Source organism: Lissotriton vulgaris, chromosome 5, assembly GCF_964263255.1.
Source record: "Lissotriton vulgaris chromosome 5, aLisVul1.2, whole genome shotgun sequence".
Lineage (NCBI taxonomy): Eukaryota > Metazoa > Chordata > Amphibia > Caudata > Salamandridae > Lissotriton > Lissotriton vulgaris.
Window position 1 is genome coordinate 188,698,154 of NC_141693.1, and position 25,935 is coordinate 188,724,088.

The 25,935-nt window shown below is 44.9% G+C and overlaps 1 protein-coding gene across 1 annotated transcript in view; it reads right to left on the reverse strand.

The window, feature by feature from the left end:
• The window catches only part of LOC147710442 (glutamine synthetase-like), a 90,714-nt gene extending 71,388 nt beyond the window's left edge, over positions 1-19,326 (reverse strand). Inside the window, exon 1 of the mRNA XM_086920002.1 lies at positions 19,129-19,326. Coding sequence (XP_086776128.1) covers positions 19,129-19,294 — 166 coding nt within the window. The 5' untranslated portion in view covers positions 19,295-19,326. The remainder of the gene's footprint in view (positions 1-19,128) is intronic.
• Positions 19,327-25,935: the final 6,609 nt, after the last annotated feature.

Below are 25,935 nucleotides of genomic sequence, written 5' to 3' on the forward strand. Positions count from 1 at the left end.
GTTTTTGTTTCAATGTTATTTTTCCAATAATCAAAACCAAATGTCATCATTTTTTCATAAAATGCTTCTGAATATATCAATTTAGTGTTTGTCAGCATTGTTTTCATTCCTGTTTTATATAACAGTTTGTAATAAAACGTTTCTGCATCACTGGTGTTAAACCCTGAGAAGTACTTGAATTTCTCAAAGAATGTTTTAGAACTGCTTTTAGGCGGTGCAGCACAATGTTCCCATTGATTATACTTAAAAACATTTCTAGGCTGTGCAGATTTATGCAAATAATGATCGCCATAATGTGTAAAACAGAACATCTGTTCATAACTAGACGAACCTTGTAAATAATCATGTTCTGTGAATCTAGCTGACATTACTAAATCAGACATCATGTTATTAATACTGTCAAAGTCCCAATCATCAGAGAATGTACTAGGTTTTACAAAGTCACTTAAGGAAACCTTCAGTTGATGAGGATATTTCAGGATCTCGACCGGACCATAGATCTCATAGTCAGTTTTCTCCCATACTACCCCACCGGGTATTGGAATGGCTGTAACATTTACTGTTGACAGTGCTCTTTTCTTCACGTGGGATGATCTGTGTGGTTTGAGGACTAAGTTGATGTTCTGACTTGCTTTGTCCATTGTACTATATTTTCCTTTAATGAATTTTCCCAAACAAAGTACCATGATGAGCCAAAGCAAGAGGAAAAATACACCTAGACCGAACCAGAACTCTAACCATGGGGAAATAAGGTAGATTTCCTTCAGTTGATGAAAGAGTTCCGTTGTTTTTTCTTTAAAAGTCTTTTTTGTTTCTGGCATCACTTCGGGGTTGCTTTGATCCTCGGAAAAGTTGTCGAAGTCGATGAAATAACCAGAGGCAGTTCTGTCAATTGTTGGGATTGTTCTTTCAATTTGTCTTTCGGTAGCACTTTCTGATGCCACATTATTGTAGACTGGTGTTCCTTGACGAACTGTTTCAATCTGTGTCTCAAGAGGCACGAGTTCCATGGCATTATTGCATAGTCCCTCTCTGTGCACTGCAGGCTGATCGAATGTGATTAGTCTTTCAGTTTGAACCTCTTGGATTGTTGCAAGTTTGGGTATTCTGTTGTTTCTCGGGAGTCCACTGGGCCTACTGTTGATTATAGGCCACATGCTTGTGGTTTTACCAGGTCGGTTGATACAACTCTGTTCTCCTTTTTACCAGCAAGGGGCGGTAGTACTACTGATCTTGCTCCGGTGACTGCCAAGACAGGTACTGCTTTTCTGTAAGAAGGCCCAAATTCCTTCTTCACCGCTATTTTTTCTCTGACTAGATCCCCAATCTTTGGAATCCAGACAGGCCTTGCTGGGGCTGTTGCTTGTGGTGCCTCGTCAGTGGTATCTGGCTGTTGCTTTAACTTTATGTTGCTTAAGGATTTTCTTGTTTCATTCAAGTCCTGTAAACCAGCCAAACGATCTTTGATGTCAAAGTCTGTTTTCTTATCTTGTACCACTGATACTTGACTATCTAAGTCCTGAACTCTCATTCTAGTTCCGAACAATAGTTCGTATGGGCTGAAACCTTTTAGAGAATTTCTTGGCAAATTATTAAGACTGATTTGGACACTTATTAGATGTTTGACCCACCCAGCGCCCGAACCTAATACCTTCGCTGTTATAGATCGCTTTATGTCCCAGTTTTTTCTTTCTACCACACTGTTTCCTTCGGGGTGTGACGGACAAGAATACCGCAACCCAACTCCCATGCTGGCCATGGCCTCCTTATAAGCTCGAGAGCTAAAAGCAGGACCCTGGTCAGAATGGAACATGGCAATTGCGTATGTGCCGATAAAGACTCGCAGATCTTTTATAACCGTTCTGGCGTCAGCCGAGCGCTGGAGCCCACATTATTTTAAGTGTGTTTAGCCTTAATGATTAATAGGATGCAGGATGGGATGTAGGCAGCGTTATGCTGTTTCTGATTGGTAGCCGGTAGCATAGTTCACTACTGCGATCCCTGTTGCAGTTTTCACAGTTGTTTGCATATATTTGGTGTTGTACACTCATTCCTGGCCACCAGTATACTGATTGTAATTCAGTCAGGGATTCCTTGATCACTCTGTGCCTAGGACCCAAACCCATGTGTGCGTCTGCTATTAAAAATATTCTCCTGTTCATGTTTGGAATTACCCTATCCCCCACTCCAGGGATTCGAGCAAAAGGAACGGAGTTTGCATCGATTACGTATGCATAATTGAGTGGATAGTTCACGGGTAGTGCTGCACAGTCGCCTTTTACGGTCGTTTTTACTGCCAGCATGGTTTCCCCGTCTATGTATTTTTCTGCACGCTTTTTTGTGGCTACGGAAGCCGGTTTAGTTGCTTCCGCTGTGGATGTGTTAGCCAATGAATTCCCTGCAACGTGAACGCCATCACGTTGAAGACTCTGTGCGTGTATCACGTGAGTCTTTTGTAGTTCTTTCTGAAAAAGAGCTACCTGTTTCCAGAGCAATTTATGCTTTATTGTGGCACCTGTGTCATCTTTGTAATCGTTTTCAATCCAGCTCTGCAGTTTATTATTGTAAGAGTTACGCAAAAATGAGAATCGCACACGATTAGTGTCGGGAATTCACGTTCTGTATTTTCAAGCGCCATCTTTAACCACTTGGATGCTAATGACAAGGGTAACTTGTCATCACTGCCCATTCATTTCAATGGAAATCTCATTACATGAGAAGTCTACCCCTTAGCATCCAAGTGGTTAAAGATCTAATTTCAGCTCTCTGAGCCGAACAGTTTCTTACTGATTCAGTTTTTGTTATTTTCGGTCTGAATTTACCGCACAGCCAACGACCTTTAACAATCGCACAGGCTGCATCGTAGGATTTGCTCTCTACGTTAAAATGCTGTACAAATCTATCTGTATAGATTTTACATGCGTACTGTGGGAGAGGCAGAAGTTCGATTGGCAGAGGATATTCTTCTTCATATTCTAAATCATTCAGTTCTTCGAATTGCGGGGCGAAAATGTATTTCACATCTTCCGCTCCTAGAGAATCTACATACTGTATCCATTTCGGATCCAGTGACACTGTAGGCAGGTTTACTGGGCTGAATAGCGCCTCGAAGGCGGATTCCGCTGTGAGGAAATTAATCCTTTTACCATGTGCTAATTCTCGTTCATTTGCTAATGCAATTTGCACTGCTTTCACAGTATTTTCTGTGGGACTGGAATGTTTTTTCTGCTTGTGTGTACAAGTGAGATTTAATTGAAATTGGTACATTTTCTCCCTCATTAGAGGTCAGGTACGTGAATCCGCATCTTCCTGGGATGACTCGGATTACAAGATCGCGTGTGTTGTCACGTGTATCTTATTTTGTTTTTGCTAACATGTCTGTTTGCAGTGATCTCAAAATTTCTGTGTGTTTTTGAGTCCAATTGATTTGTTTAAAATCAGGTTTAATTAGTTCGTAGAGAGGTTTTACCCTCTCTGCGTAATTTAGAATGTAAGTTCTTCCGAAATTCAGAAAGCCTAGAATCGATTGTAAATTCTTCCGCGTTTTTGGAGCTTGGAGTACAGCACACTTCTCTAAGAAGTTATCCGCTAGGCTTTTCGCTTCACTTGATAATTCGTATCCCAAAAATAATACTGTCAGATGGGCAATTCGAGACTTTTTAAAGTTGAATTAGTAACCCTCTGCTGCGAACCCAAGTATAATGGTGTTCACTCTTTTCAAGTGAGTATCCAAGTCGTCATCTGTGAGATAGATATCATCTACGTAAGATAATGCCTCATCATCATATATTTGTAGTAACTCTGTTACTCTAGCTGAGAATAGTCCTGGGCTGTTCTTGAACCCCTGTGGGAGCCTACAGAAATTTTTCTGAGACCCCATTACAGAGAAAGCGGTCAAATACCTGCTTTCTGGTGCAATGTTTTGACAAAAGAAACCATTAGATATGTCTAATGTCGTTTTATATTTTTTCCTAACTATGTTGTTCATTAGTGCAGCACTATGCGAGTTTTGTACTGCAAATGTTTTGCAACATGCATTAAGGTGTCTGTAGTCCAAAACTAGACGATATGAATTGTCTGGTTTGGAGACAGGAAACAAAGGATTGTTCATTTGAGAGGTGCATGTTTCAATCACCCTCTGGTATTCAAGTTGATCTAAAATCTCCCTGACTTGTTTTTTAGCTTCTTGCTTAATTGGATACTGCCTTTGGGCAGTCGGTTCACTTTTTAATTGGATTTTGTGAGGAGGAGAGTCCTTATCCCATCCTACATGATTTTTATATAATTCCGGTGCCTGGGCTACTGCCCATTTCCTTGCATAAGTATATTTTTTGTGAATCGGAATGTGATTCGAGAAGGCAGGCATAATCATTTCTTCGCCACGAGGGCACTCCATGACAAACTCTGGGGGCCAATATTTTTCAGCTAACAGAATATCGTAGCCTTTTGAGAGTTTATACCAAAATAGACCCTTTATTTTCCTAGTCTTATCACCCTCTATATGCAATGTTATTTCGTATATCTTATGGGGCTCGCTAAGTCTGGTGTCGGCAGTTTCAACCTGAATGTATTCATTCGTGTCCACTGTCTCCAGATGACTCATCAAGATCTTGGGGGCTATAGTGATTTCTGCTGCACTGTCTAACATTGTCTGTGCCCACTCCCCGTTTTTCAACTGTGTCCTCTGTATTCTCAGCATGGTTGATTACTCTAATACTGGCTACCTTCTTTTCTGGAAATTGAGATTTTTTACTCTGAGCAGGTTCCTTGTCTTTGGACTTGGTGTGCTCTCCTGGGTCTGACCGTCCTCTTCTTTCCAATTTCTGCGAAAAAGATCGAGAGGGACGTGTATCAATACTTTGATATCTATCAGGTTTTTTCAAATTATCCATATTTCTAAGGTTATATCTTTTCTCAGAGGGCTCCCTCTGGGGAGACTGGTGTTCTCGAGTCGGAGTTCTTTCCCTCCGTCGAGGAGACCTTCCTCTGGACTGGAAAGCTTTTTCTTTGGGAGTGGATTGTTTATTTCCATCCCAGCTCTTTTTAGGAGTGTTTGAATAATTTCTAATAAATAATTTTTCAGGATTTTCGAGCAGTTGGGGCTTTACTGGTTTCCCACCCAAGCTGTCTCTACCTAATTCTTCATAGCATTTTTCTATGATTCTGGCAAGCTCAATTGGCTGATCTGTTATATCTGTTTCCTTCAACTTCTGGCGGATCGCCACAGATGCTGCTTCTCCCTTTATGTTGGCTAATAATATAGCCGAGACCTGCTTGAAGTCTTTCAGTAATTTCATACCAAGAGTTAAAGCAGGTTCTGGACCGTATTCATTTTGAATCTGTCTTAGTACATCTGGTATTACCGCCATTGACGGAACACCATGTGTTTTCGTGTAAATGGAAGCAAAGACTGTACCCCAAGTGTCACAGTGCTCCACGTGTGGTGCGATTCCCATAGGAAGGCAGATGGTCAAGATTCTGTGTTTCTCAACAGGGGTAGTATCCGGAAATACTGCCTCTATTTGAGTGATTTTTTGCGCCAACCAGAAAGGAATTTGTTCCCGTTTTATGGGTGTTTTACCAAGACATGACTGTATGTTCTGTGGTGTAATTTTATTAGTGTTCCCCTGATGAGGGGTCAGCTGTGGTACATTAACAGCTGTTTGGACTGTTGCAGTCCGCATTACATATTGGACTAATGCCTATGTATTTTTATAAGTGTTTTTAGCTGTACTAACAGCTCTTCTTTTGATATTTTTTCAATGTCCGGATGTGGTGTGTAGCTGGCTAGAACCGGCCACGTTGCTCCTGGTCTACCTAGTGGACCGAGCCTGGTAATATGATCATTATGTTTTAGGGCGCCTTTAAACCAAAGTAAGTGCTCTTGGTATTTTAATGGGATTTCAGTCTCCTCGAAAGGAGCGTACTCATCCGGTGGTTTCTCTATTTTGTAATAGTGAAACTCTTTTGTTCTAGCGTTTGCCGCTGGAAAGTTTATCCATGAATAGAATACCTCTGTCTGCCGATATTCGTGTGCCTCTATCACGAAAATCACTGTACCACCTTGTGGTGTCAGTCCGTTTTCTATAAGTTTTTATGTTATAGATTTTCTTAAATGTACCAGGATGATTATTGCATCCGGTTCAGTCGGTAGGAGACCCGTGTCTTCCTCTATTAGTAGGGTTGCCAGTCTAGCTGCTTCCCTTTCTTATTCACTGTCTGACATTTTATTGTCAGAAAGGTTTTTGCAGAGCAGGTCTCCAAGTAGACAAAGATTAGGTGCACAATATTTTGGAACACTGTATCCTTCAACGTTGAATAAACCAGAGCTTTACATAGGAATCTCTTCCTACTGAGTTCGGGCGGATTTTAACCTTTCACCCACTCCAGACGTCTATTGGAGTATTTACGGGAGAAAGGGGTCTGTGTGAAAAATGCACGACTGAGTTACTCTAACGTCTTGCGTTAGTTTATCGCCTTACCAAACGTTGGGCGCCATGTACTGTAGTTCCTATTTTCCCAATAGGCCCTGCGCATTGGAATAACATAAACAGTAGTATCGACGTAGAAGTGCGGATCTTCCAGGCCTCTACTGACTATGCTAAACTTAATTGGGTTTGTTACCAACTAGCTCAGAGGTCACTGGAAACTTTCTTCTCTGAATAGGAAGTGATCAGCTTCCCTGGTACAGACAAGAAGGGATTCAGTTTTCCAACAACAGTGCAACATGACAACTTTGCTCCTCAGATAAGAGTCAATCTCTAGAGTCGTGTGAACAATAGACAGTTATTTTACTCAGTCATTTGTTGTGCAGATTACTTTCACAATATGTAGAGAATAGAGAGACGGGCGTTTTCAATAAAGGGTAACATTTATTGAACAGTCTTTCTTCTCGTACAAGAGAAATGAATTGCCACAATTGCAAGACTTGTTATTATAAAAAGTACGTACAGTAAGCTGAGTATTGCGAAATAATACTGTAAAAGCATTGATATGGTTTCTTAGCCATACAATGGTTTAAAATGAATAAAACATATATACATTCATATATTCATTAGGCTAAAATACTCAACTAGTGCTTCTAACTACGCCTACCCCAGTGTACCTGACCTAAGCCTAATACTTGGGAGGGGAGTAAGTAAGTAGCTTTAAGTTAAGTTGGTTTTGCCAAGGTTTGCTTCAAGAATTCTCTCTAAGGGTTTAGTCAACACCATACCTCTGGAATAGAATGATGGAGGTCTGGTATCTCCTTCAGGGACTCGATATCCCAGTCACCTGCAAGGGTAGGCTGGAAACGCTGGGGCTGGATTTCTCTGCAGGAGAAAAGACAGCGTCTCTCTCAGCGCGTCGAGGAAGAGGAGGGGCAGCGTCCGCGGGCAGCTTGCATCTGCTGGGCTCTTGCAGGGGGACGGCTGTTCAGCTCCTAAGTTCACCACACCATTGTTCGCTCATTAGCAGCGATAGCAGTAGCGATAGCAGCGATGGTATCATCAGCAACGAGACAGCGTTTGCTTAAGGCAACGTTGGTAATATTTATACCTGAAAGGTGCCTTGTTTGACGTAAGTTTTTGGACATAAGACGTCAATAAAGATGTCACTAGGAAGTGATCGTCTATCAGTGCTCATTAGAGTTCTATTACTAATCAAAACATAGCAAGCGGGGCTTTCCCAGGTTGCTGAGTTTTTATCTTGTTGAAGAACTCGGAGTGTTAATCTAGGAATCTTAGATAGTAACTTCTGCTATGTCATTGCACTAATTAGCTGCAAAGGAAGTGGCAGAGGAAGCGATTCTGAAATGTGGCTCTGTTCGTGTGAGGCCAGAGACGAGTTTCTGAATATTGCATTTGATCGGTTATGCCAATATAGGGGTACAAGGGGATTATAGCCGTATAGGGGCATAAGGTCACAGTATCGATCAGGGTCATAGATTAGCACGCAACATCATAAAGTTAATATTGTAATCATTTATTAATAATAGGTCACTACTTTTATGTCCTTTTATGACTAGTATATGGGAATAGGGTGAATGGTCCCAAAATGTCATTATTTTGAATTTGATTGTATTCGCAACTAATGTAAAGATTCCACCCTTTGCTCTTCCCCTTGTAGATGGAAGGGCTGGAATTTGAAATGAGTGATAACCAATCAAATGTATAGAGTCTTCCTCTCATGTTTCTTGAAGGCAAATGATATGTGAATTTTCCAATTCCTTATGCCATTCGCTATTATCGTTTTTGTTATTATACCTAGCTATATCCCACGTAAGGATTATGAGGTCATTCCCTCCTGCTCTAAACATGGTTTCCTTTGCATGAGTGTTTCCTTCCTTGCTCATTGCTAATTCAGGCCTCTGCATTGCGAGTTCTTCAACATTTTGCTCTAATGAGTGCTTTAGTGAGTAGCCACCTTTGGCAGCTCCTTCATTTATAGATTGAACCACCTGGTTTGGAGATGTAAGTCAGTCGCAGCTGTCTAGGTATTCCAGTACGGAATATTTATTACTGATAGGTATATCTAACATTTCCTTCTGCGGAGGCCAGGATAGGCTGCTGATTTCACTAATAGCTTTCTTATGAGTCAAATAAGCATAAAAACAAGGTGGCTTATAGAAGAAACCCAGTGGAACAGGGCCAACCTGGGAAGACAATGTGGGAGCTGAGGAGAGTTGTCTCAACAGGTCACCTACCATTTGTGAGTTGTCGTAGTTAAGTACTATACAATCACCCTCTATTGTTTTTGATGCAGGGACCACCCATGGCATTCTTCTGGCCATTATCAATGGTCCTGTATGAGATGGCCAACTCTGGCAAAGCTGGTTAGTCAGTGCTGTGCTTTATCCGTAAGTTGGACAGTGATTTCTTGTTGGATTTTCTCGTATGATCAGAACATTTACAATGATTAGGGCAAATGGACATGCAGCTGGAGGTAGATTTAAATAATGGGGTTTATTTTCCCTCCCAATCATACCCACATGTGGGCTCTGCATCGAAGGCATTTGGGCACCACTCTACGGTAATCTGGTTCTACTCTCAGTCCCACAATTAATACCATGCCGCCCTGCGGACGTAAGCGCTTTATTCAATGGTCCCTCATTTATTTTTATACTCTAGGTTGGATTCGGTCTATGATTCATATTTATATTGGCTGACACTTATTAGATCAGACCTTCCTTGGTCTCTAGGAAATACATGTTGTGCACCTCCTTTGGGTGAGGGGGTTCAGATTCGGTTTTATGGGAGGCTGCATAGAGTGTATAATAGGGCCCTCTCTTTTCGAAGCAGGTGACTTAACAGAAAGCAATTCCTGCAATGTCCAGTCTATACTGGCCAAGTGTAAAATAATGGGTTGCAATAGCTGAGCAAAGTTATTGCAAATGTTGTCACATATTTGAGCCCAATTCAAGCTCGAGAGTGATGAACCATGTTGTTGCTCTTGAGGTTGCTCTTGAGAGTTGGAATTAGAAAGTGTTGATTGAGTCTTTCGAGCTATTTTTGAAGATATGGGTGGGGATCTTTAGTTGGCTCTCTTTTCCTGTTAGCGGTAGAGTCAGTGGCTGCAGAGATTATGGGACCGGCGCTAGGCTGTGTAGAAGTGGATGGCTCGAGAGTATGAGCTTGTAAAACCTCCTCTGATATAAAGGCTGCCTGGGGCTCAGTATCAGATATTACAAGGGGCTCATTCTCGCCAGTCCCTCCCCTCAATGAGAGTCTTTTATCAGTCAGAGCAATTTCATTTGCAATGGCTGTTGTCACTTTTACTAAGAATGAGCCTAAAGCTCTTATAGTTATCCCCTCCGAGGCTGGCGGGTTTGTCTTCTTTCCTATCTTCAGGTCAGAATTAGATTACAATTGAGAGTCCAGGTTGTGGTATCTTCCACATATAAACTCCCCCGGCGCCTCGCATGTGATGGAGCTGCTCGCGGTGACATCACTTCGAATGTCACCGCGATCAGCATTCCAAGGCGAGCGCCGGGGACTGTGTGAGGCGGCTCGAGCAAACGAGGCTGTGGCTGGGGTCACAGGAGTTATCACTTGTGTAATAAATACTTTCTGGTCAATCACCATCCTGAGTCTTGATTTTCCCTTGGTGATTGCTACACTGGCGACGAGGGTGAAGCCTTCCTGTGACCTCAACACGCCCAGGGAACGTGAAGGAGCACAGCCGACCGGAAGACAATGAAGCGGGCGCTGGCGAAAGCTAATGATCGCCGCGGCAACAAGTGGTGACAGTCCGGAGGATCTAAGGGTACTGGCAGCGGTGAGCGGAACCAGGCGTACTGAAGACGAGAACCGCCCTGAAGTAAGGTATTTCCCTATGCTCACTGCGCGCACTCCAGCAGCACCCCTACGGATTACCTCGCGCAAGCGCTGGCATTTGTGAAGTGTTGGTATCCCAGGAATTTGAACGTGCCTCAGCCTGGCAAGCAGAGACAAATAGTATGACTCTCGAGGTGCGATGTGAAATGAAGGTGCGAGCTCCGCTCGAGCTCAGTCAGTGACGGACTGTCACGAAACAGACTTTCTTAAGAGACTTTCGTCGCGCGTACTTCAAAGCGCAAAAGAGCAGCGTTGTGTGTTGATGCCTCGGGGGGCGTGAAACCGTAAAGAAAAACCACCCTCCTCAGAGACAGTGATACCTAATCGAGGGAAGTGCACACAAGGCAGCGCGTGAGGAACAATTAGCGGGGTTGGAGTGTGAAGACTCCCACTACGAGGGATGTCAGTGTGTTGTACATCGGGCTGCTAGTAGAAGTGACCCATGCTTAGCGCTGCGAGGAAGCGAGGAGCATTTGTGGCAGAAGGAATGATGATGAGCGGCATGTCAGAAGGCATCTAGAAGCGCAACGCGAGAGGGAGAGTAGTGCATAGGAGCACAGCATTTCGTGTGGAAATACGAAGCATTGTACTTTTATAACTTTGAGTTCAAGTGACAGCACGGCGTGGGAAGTGCAGAACGTGAGGGAGCATAGCCGTGGTGCAGTAGCACGAGCAGGGGGACAACATTTGACTGCATATGGGTTTTCTTCTGAAAAGTGCTCAGCCAGATGCATTGAGGGGTTCTGGTCGATTTTCTCTCCGCCACAGGCGTGGGTAAAGTCAGGCTACACTGAGAAGTGGTCAGAGCGTAGTGTGGTACATCAGTAAAACGTGACAATAATACCCAGCACCATTCTACACTCGAAGTTCTACACTTCATCCCTTTGCTTTAAGGATTGTGCAAGCATTTTTTCCTCTCCGTCTGCTCTTGTTTTAATGTCACTGGAAAGAAATTGAAGTGAAGGATGTGTACTTTTCATGGTGTATGCTAATCTACTTTTTCTTTCTAGCGTCACTGTATCTTGTGGGTGCGTATTTTCTCTGGGTACCAGGAAAGGAAAATTTAGCACCTAGCATGCAGAGTGTGACCCCTCCACCTTTTTTCTTGACCACCCCTGGGGATCCGAATATTCAGTGGAAAAAATGGAAAAAGGTGTTCTTAAATTATGCCACTGTTTGCGGGCCAAACCTGGGTTTGGAAAGAAAGGTTGCAATATTAGCCTATTATCTAGGTGCGGAAGGGGAGGAGGTCCTGGATCATCTCCCAGACTTAGGGACACAAGAGGCTAGAGGTCTGAACGAGTTTGAAGTGAGTCTTAAGAAGTTGGATTTACACTACCTTCCAAAGACAAGCACGATTATGGAGAGGTACCATTTTGGGAAGAGAGCACAAAAAGAGGGTGAGTCGATAGAAGATTTTGTATCCGAGTTGAGGAAGCTAGCCGCCACTTGCAAATTTGGTGGAGCAAGTGAAGAAAGAATCAGGGACCAATTTGTTTTAGCGTGTAGGATGGAATGAGTACGTGAAGAGCTATGGCTCAAGGACGACCCGCCACTGCGGGAAGTACTCATTATAGCCAAGCAGGTGGAGCATATGCTTCAGTGCGTCAAAGAAATAAAACAAGACGCAGGGGAGAAGAAGAATGAGGAAAGGGCAAATGTCAGTGAGGTGGTGACTGAAGGTGAGGTTGTGTCGGTAGTCAAAGGCCAGAAAATAGTGAGTAAAGAACACAAAGAGGGCAGGCCGGGGGGAACGTTTAGAGGCACTTGCTATAGGTGTGGCAAGCAGGGGCACCTGGCCAACGACAGAGAATGTCCCGCTCTCAGGTTCACGTGCAACAAGTGTGGGAAGAAAGGACATTTCAAGCAGTACTGTAAGAGTGGGCAAGGAGTCAACAGGCAAAGCAGAGACAGGACGAATGTGGTGTGCGACGAGATTGTTGTGCAGGTACAAGAGTTACAAGCCCCCAATCCTAGCAACCCTGAGTGTGCGGAAATAGTGGTGCAGGTCGAGGGAGGACAAGTCAGCAGTCCCAAGGACACCATAAAGGTGGGGAGGTTGAGGTGGAAGCATTATTTGACTCTTGTTCCAGAATAACCATTATCAATGCCAAAGAGTTCTCACGTGTGTCAAAGGGAACTATAACGTTGAAAAGAATGGATCTTAGGCCAGGGGGGTATGCAGGCCGCCCCATCTCCATGAAGGGGTATTTCCTTGGGAAAGTAGAATACAGCAACAGAACAACGGTCTCCAAGGTGTATGTGTCCACTGTAGGAGACAATATCTTGGGGTGGCAGGCACAGAAAGAGCTAGGGGTCTATTTGAATCCTAACTGTGATCCCCAGATTCTGGTACAAGAAATCATTGAACACAAAGCAGATGTTGTAACAGAATTCAAAGAGGTGTTCAGGGAAGAATTGGGGTGTTTGAAAAACTACTGCCACAGAATAAGACTGAAGGAGAACGCCAGACCTGTTGTGGCCAAAGTCAGAAAGCTCCCCATTGCCATCCAGGAGGAGGTGAAGTCTGAACTGGGGAAACTGTGCAAAGCCGGAGTCATCGAGCCGGTGGAAGCAACAGAATGGTTGGCCCCATCGTGGCAGCCAAGAAGAAGGATGGGTCGGTCCGGCTCTGCATAGACTTAAGGGCACTAAACAAGGAGGTCGTGGTCGACCGTTATCCCTTACCCAACATCACCCAGATGATGAGCATGCTAGAAGGTGCCAAGGTGTTCTCCAGCCTCGACCTCACCTCAGCCTATTTCCAAATTAAACTACACGAGGAGTCTCAGGAACTCACGGCATTCGTGACACCCATGGGCGCATACAAATTCAAAAGAATGCCATTCGGGCTAGTCTCGGCGGCTGCCGTGTTTCAGAGAATCATGGGCAACATGTTGAAGGGCATCCCAGGCGTCATGTGCTACCAGGATGACGTACTCATTTTTGCAAAAAACCATGAGGAGCACGATGGCAGGCTGAGATGCGTACTTGAGAGGTTTCAGTAACAAGGCCTCACAGTGAAAAGAGACAAGTGTGTGTTTGGCTGTGCTGAATTGGACTTCTTGGAACATAAGGTGACCACTGAGGGTATATGTCCGAAAGCTGAATTGCAAAACACTATCGTGAACCTGTAAATGTAAATGTATTTGAGCTTATATAGCGCACAGCTACCCACAAAGGGTTTCCCGGCGCTTGCTTAGGGAACCCGTCCTGGTATTCCCCTGTGAGATAACCCCGGCAGGGTATTCACAAGGTGAAAGCCAGGCATCCCGCCGCGAGGGGCCGTTGTGGAGATTAAGCAAGCTATTGCCCAGAGTCGCAGAGTGTGAACCCGTGAGTCGAGAAGGCACCGGAGCGAGAATTATCGAGTCCGTGGAATTTTTGAGCCCAAGACCCGCCGAGGCGGGGAATTGAACCCTGGTCCAGGGCCGATCTCAGCTTCCGGGTCTGCCGCCTCTAACCCCTGAGCCACACTTCTCCTGACACCCCCCAAGAGCAAGGACGAGATCAAGTCGTTCATGGGGATGTTAGAGTTCTACGGGAAGTTCATAAGGAACCTGGCGGGAAGGACATATGCCATCAGGTTACTGTTGAAGAAAGAGAATGAATTCCAGTGGAGTCAAGAGTGCCAGAGAGAGTTCGAGGACGTTAAGAAGGCACTCGCAGAGGCCCCCAGTTTGAAGTCGTATATACCCAACCGGATAACTATAATCACCACCGACGCAAGCGCGAAAGGTTTGGGGGCTGTCCTCACCCAAGTAGGAGAAGAAGGAGAAGAAACCATAGCTTTTGCCTCGAGGTCACTCCAGAAGTCCGAGAACAACTACTCGGTCATCGAGAAAGAGGCTTTGGCAGTATTTTGGGCGTTGGGAAAGTTCAGGGACTTCCTCTGGGGAACTCAGTTCACCCTCCGAACTGACCACAAGCCGTTGGTGGAAGTATTCAGTAAGAAGGGTTTGGATGCCATCTCAAGCAGGATAAGGCGTTGGGTAGTCGGCCTTCAAGAATACACCTTTGATGTCGAGTACGTCCCCGGAACACAGAACCTTGCAGCTGACTGTCTATCCAGACTCGTCGGTGATGAAGGATCGAGAGAGAAGCAGGAGATGGCGGATGAAGAAGAAGAGGGCCTTCAGATGGAGGATGTCTGCACCATCCAGAAGGCGTTGGGAGAAGAAACATGGAGAAAGGCGTTAGAAGAAGACAACATTTTGGAGATTTACAAAAGAGTAAGAGGCGGTTGGAAGCACGGTGACAAACAGGATGAAAACCTGCGGCCATACCTGGCCATTAAAGACGAGCTGTCCATAATAGACGGATGCCTATTCAGGGGTACGAGACTGGTACCTCCTGCAACTGTAAGAGACAACCTGATCGAGCTAGCCCACGAGGGGCATTTGGGCATCACCAAAACCAAGCAGAGACTCAGGGAAAGCTATTGGTGGCCGAGCATGGATCTGATCACTGAAAGGAGAATCAGAGAGTGCATTCCGTGCAGTAGCAGCGACAAGGTCCTAAGGCGACAGACGCCCCCTATGGTGTGCAGGCCGTCCCCTTCAGGACCGTGGGTCGAGTTGGCATTGGACATCGTGGGCCCCATGTCAGGAGAACAGCGGACACCCTACATTTTGGTGCTTGTGGATCTGTATTCCAGGTGGCCAGAGATAAAGTTTGTCAGTGAAGTCACTACCAAAACTGTCATCAGTTTCCTAGGGGAGGTGTTCATCCGGGAAGGACTACCTAGCAACATTCTGACCGACAACGGCGTACAACTGTGTTCGAAGGAGATGGAAGACTTCCTGGAGGAAAGAGGCATCAGACACAAGCGTTGCGCCCTTTACCACCCTGAAACTAATGGCATGGTCGAACGCTTTAACAAAACCCTCAAAGAAAGCATCCAATTGGCCAAAGCCAGCGGAATAAGTTGGAAGGAGGAGGCGTGGAGACGGCTAGAAGCATACAGGTTCACGCCACATCAGACGACGGGGGTCACCCCGTTTGAATTGCTCCGCGCCAGGATACCCAACACGAAGCTGACCCCAGGATGGATGGAGTGGCACAAGGGGCGGTCAGACCGATCTAAAGAAGCAGAAAGCTTGAAGAAACAAAGGGAAGCCATGGAAAAGAGAAAAGAAGGATATGACCGCACAAAGCCACAAAAGAAGTAGAATTCAAGGTGGGAGACAGTATCAAAATCAGAGCTCCAACAGGGAAGGCAAGTTGGTCGGAGTACACCAACCCCACCAAGATCACCAAACTATTCAAAAATGCAGTCGAGACACAAGAAGGAAAAATATGGAACCTTGGGAGGGTTGTAAAGTACCATCCACCTGAGAATTCAAGGGGACGGGAGGGAGACCCTAGGCGGGACCCTAGTTCCACCACGAAGAGGCAAACCATAACTCCCCACCCAAACATCAGGCCTAGCAAAAGGGTGACCAGACCACCTAGACATTTTGATCAGTATATAATGATGTGACGGGGTTTGCCTTGTCCACTCTGTCAACCCTTTCACCAGGCTTACGAAAATTTTACTGTGCCACACCCAGCTGGGTGTTTCTGTGCCACCGGGTGCGTTCTTCAGTTCTTGTTATGTTTATGTTTTTCTTTCCGCAGGGAAGGGGGATGTGTGGTATCTTCCACATATAAACTCCCCCGGCGCCTCGCATGTGATGGAGCTGCTCGCGGTGACATCACTTCGGGTGTTTATTTTTTTTTTAAAGAGTGTCAGCAAACACCGCCGGTTGGACTCCGAAACACTCTGCTCTCGGGGGGCTGGGCGATGTTCCCGTAATAGTCAGTCAGAGTGGAGATGCAGGGGCGAAACACAACAAAACCTCATTAGCAAGTAAATGGTCTTTAAAAGACCTGTGAAGTACTCGGGTGCGGTTCTGTGTGTGCCCGGGGAAGCTGTTTGAGACTGGCTGTCACAGAGGGTGGAGGGGGGGGGATGGGGGAAAGGGACGGGGGAAGTTGCTGAAGCCCTTTCGGCCAGGGTCTGGGCACACTGCACACTTACAAGTGGAGGAATGGCAAAAATGATTCCTCAAACCGTGACCATGCCACAAACACGTCATTGAAATATCTCACCTCACAGAGCAAGCCGGTGTACATGGGCATTTAAAATTGGAAATTTTTATGATTGGAATAATGAGGCTACGAAACTCAAAGCACAACGCATTTTAGGTGGTCACAATTCATTTCATCACGAGAAGAATCAGGAATGCCGTGCAACTTCACATAAGGCTGCTTTGTGTTACTGCTCCGTCATGGGAGGGCCTCAACCTAGAAATTGCTGAACACATGGTAAGATCACACACAGCCCTACTAAGTATTTTCAATTCGTACACGACCTTTCAATTTGTGAGATATGCTAACCGTACTTGCAAAGTATCTTTTTTTTTATGCACTAAATTACGATTTTGACAGCATCGTTTTCACCTATATATGCCCACAAAGTACATAGATACTGAAGGGGAATCATACATATCCCTGTACTTTTATGGTTCACAACCAAGTATACCCCTCCCCAGGACTGTTGCTGCTTCCTGTGGAGAGAGTGGAGAGAGAGAGGGAGAGAGAGAGAGTGGAGAGAGAGAGCGAGAGGAGAGAGAGAGAGAGTAGAGAGAGAGTGGGGAGAGGGTGTGGAGAGAGAGAGTGGAGAGAGAGAACGGAGAGAGAGAAGAGAGGGATGAAGAGAGTGGAGAGAGGAGAGAAGGAAGAGTGGAGAGAGCGATAGGGGAGATAGAGACTGTGGAGAGAGAAAAGGGAGAGAGTGTGGAGAGAGAGTGTGGAGGGAGAGTGTGGAGAGAGAGTGTGGAGAGAGAGAGAGAGAGGGGAGAGAGAGAGTGGGGAGAGAGAGTGGGGAGAGAGAGAGGAGAGAGAGTGGAGAGATGAGAGAAGGAAGAGTGGAGAGAGCGAGAGGGGGAGAGAGAGACTGTGGAGAGAGAAAAGGGAGAAAGAGAGAGTAGAGAGAGTTAGAGGTTGGAGAGATAGTGGAGAGAGACTGACTGACTAAGAGAGAGAGATAATGATTTACTGAGAGAGACTGACTGACTGAGAGACTGACTGTCAGCGTATGAGACTGACAGATAGAAAGACTGACTGACTAAGAGAGACTGACTGACTGACAGAGAGACTGACTGATAGAGAGACTGACAGAGAGAGAGACTGACGGAGAGAGAGAGAGACTGACTGACTGAGAGAGAGACTGACTGACAGAGAGAGCAAGGGACTGATTCACTAGGAGAGAGAGAGACTGACTGACAGAGACTGACTGACAGAGAGAGAGAGACTGATTGAGAGAGACTGAGAAAGACTGAGAGAGACTGACAGATAGAGAGAGGGTAACTGACTGAGAGAGATTGACTGATTGAGAGAGACAGACTGACTAAGAGAGAGACTGACTGAGAGAGACTGATTGACTGACAAAGAGAGACTGACTGACTGAGGGAGAGAGACTGACAGACAGAGAGAGTGACTAAGAGAGAGAGACTGGCTGACTAAGAGTGAGACGGACTGGGACAGAGAGACTGACTGACTAGGAGTGAGAGACTGACTGTGAGAGAGAGAGACTGACAGAGAGAGAGAGACTGAGGGAGAGAGGCTGACTGAGAGAGAGACTGACTGAGAGAGACTGACTGACTGACTGAGAGACACTGACTGACTGACAGAGAGAGACTGACAGAGATAGTGACTGATAGAGAGAGAGTAACTGACAGAGAGACAGACTGACTGAATAGGAGAGAGAGACTGAGAGAGACTGACTGAGTAAGACAGAGAGACTGACATAGAGAGTGACTGATAGAGAGAGAGTAACTGACTGACAGAGAGACTGACAGACTAGCTGACTGACTAAGAGAGACTGACTGACAGAGATTGACTGACTGACTGACTGAGAGAGACTGACTGACTGAGAGAGACAGAGAGAGACTGACTGACTGATTGAGACAGAGAGAGAGAGAAAGGCTTACTGACTGGGCGAGACAGAGACTGACTGACTGAGAGACAGAGAGAGAGACTGGCCTCAGCAGTCATGGAGTTTGCTCCAGGAATAAAAAGTAAACCCTTGGGAGTCCTCTTGACTTAATGCAGTTTTTGGTCCATGCCTTTTTTCGCCATTGCGTTTGCAAGACTTTGCAGGCTATTGCAGGGCTAAGGATGGGCCAAAAGTAACCCTGTGATGGAACTGGGGTAAAGTGTGTATGAAGCTATGCAATGCCTGTTAAGTTTGCATTGTCTACTTTTTAAACAGGGTGGATTTTTTTTTTACTCTAGTCCCCCCCCCACTGACCCCGCCCCCCACTGACCCCAACCCCTACCAGTGTGGCCCTCGGCCACAAACTACACTGTCATTTTGGCCCCCGACAGAAAGTTTGTGAGTACCCATGGATTACACTAACGGTTTTTACAGTCTGTTCAGAAAACGATCAGTGTTTTTGCCTCTAAATATAGAGACACGATTTAGGGCCCGATTTGTTTAAATATTGCAGGATCCCCCAGTTAAAGCTCCTCTGCCCACAACATCTTTATTTGGAAGGATAGTATGTGTTCATTGCATGTTGAAGCCTAAACAAAAATACACAATCTTGACTCAGCAGAGTATGGACCTGGAGGCACATAGAGGTGCCGGTACTGTGTAACAAGGAGCAATGGCTGCCTCTGTAAACCATCATGGTCAGTTCAGAGCTAGCTGCTGAAAGGACGGGGTGAAACTGGATGCAACTGAGGGATGGGAGAGGCCACCATGGAATGCACTTGGGTTTAGCTTCAACGTAACCTTTACAGTGCGGGCTGTGCACATCCTTACCTTCTATGCACGTGGGCTCGTGGTCCAAGGTTCTGGTCTTGCAGCGGAGGTCCTCCCCGTTGGTATCAATCCAGACGTAAGTGACTAGTGCCTGGTTTCCCTGGGGCAGTTTCATGTACTGCTCTCGGACAGACTTGTTCAGTTTGGAGCCGTGAGACACCGACATGGTGGAGATCTGCAAGAGATGAAAAAACACGAGTGAGAACAGAGCCAGGTCCACTTGCACTGAAGGCCGGCTCTAGGGCGGTGCAATCGGTGCGACCACACAGGGCGTTGACTTGTGGTGTGGGCGTCATTTTTTAAGATTGGGTATTCTTATTTTAAAAGCACCTGCTGCCTCCTTTTTAGCCTCCAGCAACTTTTAGACTTCAATTAAAATATCAAGAGAAGTCTGGTGATTAATCGTCCTCCTGGAAAGGGACCAGAGGTTTGTCTAGTGGAAGTTTTGACTCCCCCTAAGGCAGGGCAGAGGGTTAAAATGCCTGCTGCTAAGAACTTGTACCATGCAGATAAGGAAGTGAATATAATGTAACTAGGTCAGTGGGTTACTGCTTCTGTAAGAGAGCTCCTTTTGTTACTTGTCGTTCATAAGTCAAAATCCTAATATAGAACATTGAGCTATTAACTGTCATCCTAGAGCTGCATGCAAAATGCAAGGTATATGTTAGAGCTATATGTTTTTTTGCCCAGTCTTTCATCATCCTAATTTTGTGAAAAGGGTTCTTTTGTGTAGAAAACAATTCTTATTGTGAAAGAGAACCCCTAACAATGATGTTATGTTTTAAATTCTGAATTTGGGCTTTTCCTGAATAAGAACTTAAACTATATTGCCTACCGGTATCAATGACATGTCACTCCTACACTTCACCTTGTAGTACTGTCTGATGTAACATTTCCTATACACTGATTTACACACATATAATTGTGTCTGTGCAATGTGTGTGTGGTGTAAAGTGCGCTGACACCTTACACTGGGTTGAGTGGCACTGTAAAACTAAATGAATCTGAGAGACAGTGGTTATGGAGACTTGAGAGGCAATGTTAAAGGGGGCTAGTGAGGGATTCCATGGCAGAGGTGGTCATTGGGGGGCGCCAACAGACACTGTAGCACAGGGCTCCACCAGCGCCAAAGCCGGCCCTGCCTGCGCCCAAAGCAGAGAACAAAGTGTGGAAGCAAGGTGGCAGCAATGCAGACTTATCCCTGTACGAGAGGTAAATTTACTAGAAAAAAGGAGGGAGATGCCGTCGCTTTACGTAGATAAGACACGCAAGATACCTCACTCTTCAACTCACCCTCGAGTGGAGGGTGTTGCGCGCTGATACTAACCCTCCAAAAACATCCCTCATAAGGCGACCCTTCTAAATGGGTTACCCGTCATCCACATTAATGGATCCTTCACATGCCAACAGGTACGGAGTACAAGCCCACTGTCGAATCAAAAGATGGTCCTACAATCACTGTGGCACCTAAAACAGGGGTGGCCTTTAGCAGGGCGAGCTGAGCCCAGGCACAGGGTGCCAATTCTTCAGAGGGACGCACCGAGCTGTGTGCATTAAGGTTATGCAAACATCAGCGCCCTCTCACCTTGCTCCATCCATATCCATGTCCCTGTGTGCTTGTTTCTGTCTGATCTGCCAGTTTAAACTGTTTTTACTCCTTCGTTATCATACCGCACAGGATGTTTTTGACACCCAATACGTTGCCTCCTTTCACTCTCTCACCTCCGAAGCAACTAGGCTGTGGGATGATGTAGGTGCGCTGGGGGAGGTCAAAAGATGTTTGTGTTCATCACCCGTTCACTTTTCAGTGGGGCCTGGGACTGACCAGGGAACACAAAAGGGGCAACAGGGGTCCCCTGCTACCTCATTTTATTCACTACCCTCAGCAAGGGCACCAAATTTCTCTCCATCCAGGGCGCTATCCTGGCAAAGGTCGGCTCTGACCTGAAGGGTCATTAAGTATTAAGGGGGTAACCCATGTATACTAGCCAACCTGGGTCAGTAATGCAGTACAGAAAAATGTGGTCGAGGTAGAGAAGACCTTATTTACAAAAACAGTATATAGTAGCAAACACTGATTTGTTCATTTTTTTATTTTTATTTTTATTTATTTTTTATTTTTTTGTCCTCAGCCTTTACGCCACCCATTTCTAACCAAACGATGCCGCCTATGGGTTTTTTATCTTATATACCGGGACCATTAACAACCACACTAGTAGTGTCTGTCCATGACCGCCTCTCTATATATGCCACCCTTTGTAGGAGGTTGGTACATGGGTGAACTCCACCGTCACGTTGAAAAAACGCCACCGGCGAGATAGGCCAAGACCTTTATCATTGGACTGAAAGTTACTTACAGATCCACCTATCCCTTTACTCTAAGAAAAACACTCATCACCCAAAGTGTGCCAAAAATAATGTCCAAAATTTGCATTTAACTTTTGTCGGACCCAAAGTATCCATTTTAGCTGTGAATCTCATAGCTCGCAACCAGTCTAAAATCCCGGGAGATAAAGGGGACACCCAAAGTTTACATATCTCTCTGCGGGCCAAAAGTATCCCATAAAATACAAGTTTAGCTTTATCATCTATGCTTTTTATCTGCAAATTCAACCTTCCAGTTATATTAAGTTCAGGGCTTACCTTGACAGTCTGGTCGATAGCTTGGGATAAACAGCTACTTACTTCCTCCCAAAACTCTTTAATATTTGGACACTCCACGAACATGTGTATATCTTTCTCATTGGGACTTCTACACTTTGGACATTCCACCAGCCCTCCAGGCTTGAACTTTGAAAGTCTGTATGGAGACCAATACGCTCTGTGGAGTGTAAAAAGATGATTTCGCCTTAAATTTGCGGGTTTGACAACTTTATACAACATAGCCATAGTTACTTGCCATTGAGTGTCAGATGCGATGTCCGGCAAGCAATCCCCCCACAGAGTTTCTGGCAGTATAAACTGACCATCCGTCGTCTCCAACATTGACCAGTACCAAAGTCCTACTTCTTTTTTCAGCAGTGGGGCATGTAGGCGTTCATATCTCTGATCATTCAGCCATCACACTTAATATAAAAATTAAAGCATCTGAAGCAGAAACAACCTGGAGGCTGGATCGCAAAGTACTTTTAGATCAGGAGTGTTTGCAATTAATCAGTTCAGAGTTAGAAGTTTTTTTGGATGCAAATGTAGGCACTGCAAAGATAGAGACAGTTTGGGAGACTTGTAAAGCCTTTTTGAGGAGTAGGCTGGGTGCCCAGGGAGCTAAAAAACGAAGAATCTATTTTAATAAAATCACTGATTTGGAAAAGAATATTCGAGATTTGGAATCCAGCATTAATTCCTGTGAAGGTTCAATGGTAGAGCAGATGCTGAAAGATCTTGAGCTGTTAAAATTGGATTTAATAGCAGTTAATAACAACAGAATTAGAGAGAAATGGGAATCAAGCCAGTTGGCACACTTTAGCTATAGTGAAGGGTGCGGAAAGCTACTGGCCTGGAAAGCCAAGAAAGATCTAGTACGCAATTTTATTAAAGAATTAAATCTGCCGGGTAGGAGTGAGGCCATTACGGAGAGCAAGGGAATTGCGGATGCATTCTTTGAGTACTTTTCGGATGTGTATAAGGAAGATTTGAATCCTGATACTCTGGAAATAGCGAAATGGTTGAAGATGGTGGATCCGCTTCCAACTGATTTAAACAGGTTTTGAACGGGGAGATTCTCTTAACTGAGGTAGAAAAGGCTATAAGATCAGCTAAGAGAGGGAAGGCTCCTGGGCCTGATGGACTACCAGTTGAGGTCTACAAAGTATTTATGGAAAATATCTTGCCTCTATTGGTTCAGTTATTGAATGATATCTTGCAAGGAAAGGCGGAGTTGCCGGACTCTTGGAACGAGGCAACTATTGTTCTAATTGCAAAAACTGGGAAACCACCAAGCGATCCGAATTTGTATAGGCCTATTTCGCTGTTAAATTGCGATTATAAAGTATTTGCAAAGATAATGGCGGATAGACTTAGTTTGGTTATTCCTAAACTAGTGCAGGAAGACCAGAAAGGCTTCATTAAAGGTAGGTTCCTTAAGGAACTCACTTTTTCTCTAATAGGTACAATAGATTTGGCCTCTACACATAAACTTCCATTAGCAGTAATAGCGCTTGACGCCGCTAAGGCGTTTGACCGAGTAAATTGGATATTTTTAAAAGCACTTTTGACCCATTTAGACCTGGGTTTATTTTTTACTAATACACTTCTATCACTGTACAATTCTCCCACCTCTAGAGTGTTGATTAATGGGATTCTAACTAATGCCATTAAAGTAATGCGGGGCACCAGGCAGGGTTGTCCCTTATCCCCCTTATTGTTCGATCTTTATATAGAGCCTTTGGTCTGTAAGATTAGGGGTTCTGAGAAGATCCTCCCTTTCTCGGTAGAAGCTTGGTCCAAGAAAATAGGTCTATACGCTGACGACATTATAATTTATACTTCTAACCCTCAGCAGACATTGGAAAATATATCAGTAATAACTAAAGAATTTGGAGCTGTCTCAGGGTACAAAATAAACAAGGATAAAACGGAAATTATGAGTTGGAATTTGGATCCGGGCCCTATAAAATGCAAATCAGAAATGAGGTATCTGGGGTCAGGATTACTCAGAACTTGGATGACCTAGCAAAAATTAAAATTGTAAGAATTAAGAGAGAAATAGGAGGAATGCTTCGAGGATGGAGTCATTTGTGTCTTAATCTGTATGGCCGTACAAATCTGATAAAAATGATGGTTCTTCCAAAACTAACTTTTCTATTTGAGACAATCCCTCTTGCATTTAAAGGAGAATGGTTGAAGAAGCTTCAGAGCGAAGTCAGTACATTTATATGGGCCTCAAAAGGATCTCGTCTCTCATGGACTAAGATAAGGAGAAAATTGCTTAAAGGGGGGCTGTCAGCCCCGGATTTTCAGTTATATTGTTGGGCTTTTCAGTTAAAAAATCTTAGAATTCTTGTAAATACTCCACCGACCTCGGGTATTGGTGTATTGTTGGCAGTAATGCTAAAAAGCTGCCAATATAAGGAATCTGGTTTTCTTTGTAAATTTGCGGATCCAAAGTATTTTTAAAAAGTGCGTCTTAAGTTACTGCGGGAAGCAGCAGAACTATGGTACTGGATTAGGAGGATACTAAAAATCCCCTATTATGGGTATTATACTTCCATTTGGGACAGCCCAAGATCCCCTGCATGGACTAAAGATGCATTTGGCTATTCCCCTAAGAACAGCAGGGGTAGAAATATGGGGACTTTTTCCGGATGGAAAGCTGGTTGGGTGGAGTCAGGGAGTGGCCATCTGGGGGCAGGCTATATCGAAATTTAAATATCTGCAAATCCATAGCTGGGCTGGTAAAGCTGAAACTATCGTGGGACTTCAGAATGAATTGGAAGAGAAGATCCACTCAAGCCAAGTGTATAAAAAACTGATTTGTTCATTGTGACATAAGTCCAATGTAATTACTTTTTGAAACAAAACATCTAATGCGATTGTATTCAAAGCATTAGCAGTCGGTGGCAATAAAGCTGCTCATCACAATTGTCATGTAAAATATTTACAGTGCTGTTGGTGCAGAAGGAAAAGAGGAGTGGAATGGGTGTGTATAAGTGATAACGTGTGTGTAGAGGACAGGTAAAAGGTATTAGTGACATATATACACCATTGTTGCATGATAAAAACTTTTCCAGCCTGTGGTAGGTCAAATGTTCCTGAAAACACACATATCTCTAATGGACAAGAAATTTTGAACAATGTCGCCAGAGTTGCAAACGATTTTTATTCAGAGCTTCGGCCACGAATGTGAGATACTACGGGATTAACTCCTAGTTTTTGCAAGACGCTGACACCTAGCTGCGTGCTTCCAGTCATGGTTGAGAGCTTCACCAGGCCCACCATCTCCAATCCCGTAACGGAGGTCTTCCATCACCTTATCCAAGTGCTCTTCACAGTCCAGTCCTGATGAAGACCCCACCATAAGGAAATGATTCTAATCCTGCACCCAGGGGTCGAAACGTCGACAACATACAGACACAACACAAACTCTGGCGACAAAATTTCTTGTCCAAGTGGCTCAAGGGGCTTGTATATCTGCCCCTTGCGCCGCCGGTGCGCCACATTTAAAATGGGAAAAAGTGACGTACCGGTGGCGCAAAAGGTTTGTAAATAAGCCCCTTAGGGGCTTATTTACAAGCCTCTTGAGCCACCGTAGCCTCACTTTTTTGCATGTTAAAGGTGACGCACCTGTGGTGCAAGGGGCTTGTAAATAAGCCCCTTAATACCTCCCTCCCTTTACCTAAAACCCAGACAGTCCATGCAACTGTGCACGCACCACTTATAGGCCCCAGAAAGACTAGAGGGCTGCACTTTTCAAATGGCCTCTCCTGTGTCTCGAGATGTTAAACCCGTGCAAGGCCGCCTTTAACACTGGTGGTGCCCTATGCCACAATGTTTGTGTGCGCCTCCTCCCCCCCCCCCCCCCCCCCCCATGACCACCTCTGCCACGGATTCTCTCACTAGTACCCTTTAACAGTGCCTCTCAAGTCTCCATAACGACTCTCTCGTAGGTTGATTTAGTTTTATAGCACCACTCATACCAGCGTAAGGTGTCAGAGTACTTTACATCACACACACATTGCACTGAGACAATCATATTTGTGTAAATCAGTGCATAGGAAATGCTACATCAGACAAGACTACAAGGTGTAGTGTAGGAGTGACATGTCATTGATACTGGTACGCAATATAGTTTAAGAGTCCTCATTCTGG